The sequence below is a fragment of the Alligator sinensis genome, unplaced genomic scaffold (genome assembly GCF_000455745.1).
Source record: "Alligator sinensis unplaced genomic scaffold, ASM45574v1 scaffold196_2, whole genome shotgun sequence".
Taxonomy (NCBI): Eukaryota; Metazoa; Chordata; order Crocodylia; family Alligatoridae; genus Alligator; species Alligator sinensis.
The window spans coordinates 130709-137953 of record NW_005843050.1 but is presented as its reverse complement, the minus strand read 5'-3'; the positions used below and the strand labels follow the sequence as shown (position 1 = coordinate 137953).

Below are 7245 nucleotides of genomic sequence, written 5' to 3'. Positions count from 1 at the left end.
GGCAGGCGAATTCTGGGGTCTCCCTTTATACCAGGCGGGGCAAATCCTGGGGTGTACCAACGAAGTCCGGGTGTGCAAGATATCGGGTCCGGGCGAAGGCGGCGCGCGAACTCCTGGTGGAACGGAGGCGGGTACAAGTAGTTTAACCACTGTACTTCTGTTGCCTGTTTTACCCTTCCACTTAGTCATTATGCTGATTCCCTATTTGTTTAAGTGGCTCATAGAATAAAAATGTGTTGCTTGCATGCTTGCTTTCACAGGTTCTTTAAGGAAATTTTACAAATCCTGCTATCAGGCTGTCTCAAAGTAATGTAAAATTTACAACTAGTAACACCAAAATGTTATAGGCTTAATTAAAAAATACCATGTAGGGGAGAGATGCTAAAGCTTTAGGCACAGAATAGTGGATTAAATACTTTTCATTTATTTTCTCATGATGCTGTCTTTTTTTCTATACAAGTTTATCATTTATACAAGTTTATAATTTGATTTATCTTTCTAAATCATGTTTGTTTTGGCTTATGCATGCTTACAGAGCATGTAAAGTACTAGTGTGGAAGAATAAAATGTAATGAATGAAAATGTCTTGTCTATATCTAGGAGGTTCCAAATCTGATGAAAAGGTGGACCTTAGCAAGGACAAGAAATTAGCCCAGTTCAACAACTGGTTTACTTGGTGCCACAACTGTAGGCATGGTGGGCATGCTGGACACATGCTCAGCTGGTTCAGGTAAACTAGCAAAATTACAATATTTTAACTTATTTTAATGGATGTGTGTTATGTCATGTAGCATGTGCCTCCTTGGCTGCACTCTTATATAAGATGTTTTATTTCCTTTTTAAATATTTTATATCAAATATAATTTAAGGCACATGCAGAGGGGAGCAAAGCTCAAGTTTGAGATTTTACCCTTAATTCTGCATCTAACTTAATAATGTATTAATGCTGGCTTTTGCATAAAATGTATGTATTAGTCAATAGATCCAGTTCTTCTTAAGATAACACAAAAGAGATTTGGAGTAATCATCAGTGTCTGATTCCCAAACACTACACCCAGTAATGTCTGCTAGCTCCTTTGTCATGAAAGCCAGAACATGTTAAGAAACTGCTATAAAACTGAACTGCCTTTCTTTTTTCTATGGCTGTCTTGAACAAATTGTGCTATTTGTGGGTTCTTTTTGGACAAATTTGGAGAGAACTATCATGATAGCAGACATAGAAACTGAGAATACCCATCAGGAACAAAGCTACTTTCAGGGGTATTCTAGGGGAGGGGGAAACTTTCAACCTAAGGAAACAGTCTGCCAAATTGGAGAGTTTTAAAATTGAAGCAAAGGCTACGATAGTTATGGTGATCAAGAAGCCATTTATTACTCTTTGCCTTAGTGTTGGTTTGAGATTTTTCTGCCTTATTTTATTTTTACCTGGTGATATACAAGGCTAAGTTTTTGCCTTTCTATATACTCTCAGGTTGTGTTGTGACAGGAGTTGAGTTGTATCCTGATACAGCATGTTGGGTAGGATTAGCTTCTGAGTTGATTTTTGTTACATTTCAAGATCTGCTGTGTTGCCATTAAGTCTTCCATGCCAGACACAATGACCAAATTTCCCTCCATATGATGTATCATTATAGGGTCAGATCTCCCAGATGTCATCTTACCCCTCTGCTATTAGTACTTATTATGGGGCTATTTGAGCCCAGTTTGTCATACCATCCTGAATTCCCCTGCATAAATTAAAATTGTTATTATGTATCTGCTTGAGTTGCCATTTTACACATTCTTTATTACTACTTGCACAGTACGTTTGCTGTTGATCTGTGCTGTAAATCTGTGATGAACACTTCATTTTAGGAAATACAACAGTGAAACAACAAACCCATTCACAGTCATATAATTCCCAATTTTCTTTTTCACCCAGGGACCACACCGAGTGCCCAGTTTCTGCATGTTCGTGTAAGTGTATGCAGTTGGATACAACAGGGAATCTTGTGCCAGCGGAGATTGTCCAGACATAAAGCATTAGAACTTCAAATTTGGACTTTGTTAATATGTCTTTCACAACCTAAACACATACCTCCAGAGCAAGTTTCTTATGACTCATCTATGCTGGGAAAATGAAATTGCTATCAGATCAGCAATTTGATGTGTTAATAGATTTGATATGCATCATAGAGCCAGGTGTTACTGGAATATGCCTATAAGTGGGCTGAAGTAGTTCATTCCAGATGCACTTGCAGAAAATTTGCTGAAATTTGGAACACTCTTCACAGAGATTTTCAGCAGAATGCTGACCTGTCCTTGGGATTTCCATTCAATGTGAGCCAGCATCACGAAGTGTTTGGTGGAAGTTTTTGTCTTTTCAAATAGATGTTTGAAGGTTGTTGAGAGAATACTTGAGTCTTGCTGGGGATTGATTCATCATCACTACTCATTAAATGCAAAGAATGACTGTATTGAAGAGTGCACCTAACTATTGAAATATTTTCTGTGGATTTTTGCTCTGAAGAAAAGATGCTTCTTTTTTCTGTATTCATAGTTTTTTTAATGCTAAGACAGTATCAGTGCAAGTTAAGGTCTTATTTATTGGCTTTAACTACACGTCTGGCTGTTTTGAATGGTAATTCTTAATTCAACCCTTTTTATTTCTCTAATAGAAAAGTCCCTAAAAATGATGTATAGAATATAGGTCAATTCTGATTATTATGAAAGGATTCTCAAAGTCCACCATGCTTTGTAAAAATCAGTTTAAGCTGAAGTATTGATTATTGGACCCCCATATGAATTTTAGCTATTTCTGGGGTTTGAGTATTCAGACTGGAAAAACAGGGTGTAGCTGCACTTTTAAGATATTCTAAAAGGAAAGTGTAAAATACACTAACTTAAATTCTGCTTCAGGTCACTAAGGGACATTGAGCAAACTCTTAGAGCTGCAGTTTCAAGTCTTTGATTTAAAACCTGTTTCAGAGGTATTTTGCTAGTTGGGATTAAAATTCATTAATAACACATGAGAGCGATTGAAAGTCACCTTGCTATATTATACTTGGATCTAGTCAGTGTTTTATCCATGGTTTTTCTTTTTTAAAAGCAACAAAATTCACAACAAAAGCACGCAAATTTGAAGAAGTTTGTTTTGAGATACGTGGTGGTGGTGATGATAGTTTATTTGGAAAGGTGTATTTTATTTGCTAGTAAAAGTAACATGGTTGACACTTACATATCAACATATAGTTGAAGATGTAATAAAGTGGTATATCACTGCCAGTACTGTGAAAAGAAATTGGTGTTTGAAAATAGGATATACAGTAAAATACAACTGGTTATAAGTGTTGTACTGTGTCTTGCACCAAGACTGAAAGTAAAAAACTATTACCCTGTAAATTTTGTATATGATGCATCATAGACCTTGTTTTCTTGTGGAACCTATTAATATCATGTACTTAATACAGTTACTCTAAAATGGTTGCCTAATTCATAGTCTTAATTTTTAAACTAAAATGAAAAAGGTTCAAACACTGGTACAAAGGCTTTCTTACAAGGGTAAGTTAAGGTCTTCCTTATTATCAGCTAATACTTCTGTTGGTCCAGTTATATTTTTCACCCTTTCTGTTACTTATCGACAGAACTTTTCCAGCTGAAATATTCTCTGTTAATAAATATAAAATAGTGCTTGTAAAATACCATGTAAAGTACTATTTTTCTTATATAGTATCAGTGACATCATATTTATGTTTCATTTTACAAGAATTTTAAAATGACAAGGATGTATTTTTATTCCACAACTACTGATCTTCAATATCGTCTTTATCTGAGGTAAACATGTACTCATTTGAATGCGTTTTAGTCACTCCCATGCATTTTGTTTCAAATTTCAGTACTTCTCGGAAATTAGATTACCTTTTTTGGTCCTCTGCATAGTTCCTAAGAATGTAAGGATCCCTACTAGCAGTAGATCCAGTAAAATTACGAGTTTTGGCTTGTGGATTTGATTCTGAAGTTTGCAGATGGATAATGTGTATCCTTTTTTAAAATAAGTTTAATAGAGCACAAGAAGCATGACTAACATTCGAATCATGTTACCATTGTTTCTTCTGTGATGGTTTTAAAATAAGAGTTGTGGTTTAGTCTATTGATTTGTTCCTTTAGCCTGAATTACTACTTCAATCTCTTGTTTAATTGTCTTTCAGTATTCTACTGATACCACAGAAGAACACCCTACCACAACATTTATGTGCAACTTCCATTAATTAAATTGGTTTCCAATAGGCTGTTTTGATTTAGTGAATTCTTATACCCCATTTGTTTCTCTGTAAGTATTTATCCTTTGTTTACTCCTCAGATTCACCTTGAAATAGCAACAGCTAGGGGAGGAGTTCCAGAAGAACAATTAGTGGTACCAGATTCTGATGAGGACAGACAAGGTTCTTTGGGTAGATATATTTTTTATTAGCAGGGATCCAGGTTTTCCATTTCCCATGGAAAAAAATGGAGAAAAACACAGATTTTCCCATTTTAGCGGAGAAATCCGCAGGTTTTGCAAAGAGTTCTCTGCAGAGTTCCAGCCTGCAGGGGGCTGGGAGGGAGCGGGAGGAGGGTGGTCATGTAGGGGGCACCATGTGCATGTATATGCATATGGCTGCTAACCAGCTTGGAGACAAGCTCCTGCAGGTAGGTGAGTGGGGGAGGATTGAGACCCCCATTACATGGGACTGGTGCCACCTTAGGGGGGGCACATGCCCCATCAGCAACTGGGGGGGTCCCCCTACAGCCAGTCTCCCTGACCAAGTGGGGTCCCCCATGGCAAAACTTACCCCCATGCCCATAGCTCCCACCTGGCCCCTCCCCACCCATCGCTTCAGCGGGGAGCGCAGCCAGTCAGGGGGTGCACATGCACCCCCATGCATCCCCTAAGCATTGCCACTGCTCCATAGGGAGGGAGTTGGGCAGGGCTGGGGTTGCTGCAGGACTATGGGGATTCCATAGACTCGACTGCTTGTGGGGGCAGGGGGCTGTGGGTGGGGGGTGAAGGGCACCAGCAGGGCTGTGGTCGGGAGTGAGGGGGATATAAGCAGGGCTGGGGGGGTTGTGAGGGGCACCAGCAAAGCCATTGGGCTGTGGGAAGGTGGGGGAGTGAGGGGCACGAGCAGGGTCAGGGGGGCTGTGGGGAGGAGTGTGGGGCCTTTCATTTTAATCATAGATTGGGGGGGGGGGTTATCAGGGAATTTGCGATTTTTTTTTTTTTTTTTTATCAGACCAGCTAAATAGTTGAAAAATTCTTTGCAAGCTTTCAGGCACAAACTCCCTTTTTCAGAGTCCCTACATTCTGATGAGTATTTTTATCCATGGTTTGATTTAAAGCAGTGATGCTCAGCTGTTCCACCTTGTGGGTCAAATGAGTGGGGTGGGGCCAGTCCATGGGCCACTCCCTCCTGCCCCCAAATGCCAAGATTGGTCCCTGGGGACCTGGCCCTTTCCCTTCCTGCCACGATTGGTCCCCAGGATCCCAGGACCACCCTTTTCCAATCCCAGCATGCTGGGGTTGGGTCCCAAAGGCTTAGCACCTCCCTTTCCTGCGCCCCCACACTGGGTTTGGTCCCTGTGGTCTGGCCCTGTGCACTGAGATCAGGTGCCCAATCCAGTGTGCTGGGGCCACTGGCAGGATCTAGCCTGCAGGTCAGGGGTTGAGCACTCCAGATTTAAAGCAGCCTCACTGCTGCTGCACACTATAGCTGGATGATCAGTCTCACATGCTGGCCAGAGATTGTCACTCTCCTATAGCCAGGCACGAAGTAAAATGGAACAACATAGCTTGTTTGGCAAGTGGTTTTGGTTTCAACATTCAGTCTTCCTGAAGTTGGAAAATGTGCTGTCTAGAGGCACAAGTTTCAAAGTTGTGGATAGCATGCTATTTTCTGTAACATTGTAAGTGGTGCATTTCCAAGTTCACAATAATAGCTTTTTAAAGTGCTTTAAATCAGCCAATCACAGAAACAAAAATGGATCCCTGACCTTCCAAATAAGGTTGGAATGTACTTTACTTATGTAAGTAATCCTACTGATTTTACATGAGTGGATTTAACCATGTAAGTTTTGGCAAAATTTTAAGTCTGTATGCTGGACTTGACAGACAACTGAGGCTACAATATACATGTACAATAAACAGCAGTGTAGTAATCCATTTCATGTAACTCTTATTTAAAATTGTGTCAATAGAACCAGGATATTTTGTAGGGTTAGGTTCCTACCCCTCTCCCCCTAGAAGGATAACGATTTGTGTAGTACCTGGGGATATACACAGCTACAGCAAACAGTTATATTAGAAATACTCCAGTTGTTTGCTGTGGCTTTTATTTCAAAGGGTGCCATTTCTGTGGCAACTGTGTGGAGTCCACTGATGAGCTCCACCAGTGCTCTTTGCAGTAAAAGCAGTGCTCCTCACAGTAAAATTTGCAGTAAGCAGCTTAGTGGCTTATCTGAATTCAGCAACTCTGCAAATTAAGTGTGAACAGCCTGGGATACAAATGATCTGGGATCTACTGCATTAAACAACATACCTACACTCCACAATTTCTTTCCTTGCCAATGTGCTGTTAGTCTTGGGGTCAAATGAAAAACAAAAAACAGGTGAAAAGTGCGACTTAGATGGAATTTCAGTGTCTAAATCTAAAAAGTTCGATTCACAAAAACTGTACCTATACCTCTTAAGTAACTTTATTGGCAAAATCTTGGGTACCTTATGTTGTAACGTGCGTAGAATCATAGAAAATTAGAGTTGGAAGGGACCTCCCTCAGGAGGTCATCTAGTCCAACCCCCTGCTTAACGCAGGACCATCCCCAACTAAATCATCCCATCCAAGGATTTGTCTAGCTGGGTCTTAAAAACCTCCAAGGCTGGAGCTTCCACCACCTCTCTGGGTAACCTGTTCCAGTGTTTTACCACCCTCCTAATGAGAAAGATCTTCCTAATATCTCACCAAAACTTCCCCTGCTACAGCTTGCTCCTTGTTCTGTTATCTGCTACCAGTGAGAACAGTCTAGCTCCATCCTCTTTAGAACCACCCTTCAGAAAGTCCCCCTTCAGTCTTCTCGTCTCCAGACTAAATAAGCCCAGTTCCCTCAGACTCTCCTCATAAGTAATGTCCCCCAGCCCCCTCATCTTTTTTCTTGCCCTTCACTGGACTCTTCAATTTGTTTACTTTCTTTCTGTAGGGGGGGACCCAAAACTGGGCACACTATTCCAGATGT

At 40.5% G+C, this 7245-nt stretch overlaps 1 protein-coding gene across 2 annotated transcripts in view; it reads left to right on the top strand.

Annotated features, from left to right (window-relative positions):
* MIOS (meiosis regulator for oocyte development) overlaps positions 1-4303 on the top strand; it is a 26289-nt gene extending 21986 nt beyond the window's left edge. Inside the window, exons 10-12 of one of the 2 annotated variants that reach the window (XM_006036980.3) lie at positions 601-730; positions 1922-1956; positions 4188-4294. In XM_006036980.3, coding sequence (XP_006037042.1) covers positions 601-730; positions 1922-1956; positions 4188-4198 — 176 coding nt within the window. In that variant the 3' untranslated portion in view covers positions 4199-4294. Of the gene's footprint in view, positions 1-600; positions 731-1921 lie in introns of both variants that reach the window. The other variant, XM_006036979.3, reaches the window with a different exon arrangement.
* The last annotated feature ends 2942 nt before the right edge of the window (positions 4304-7245 follow it).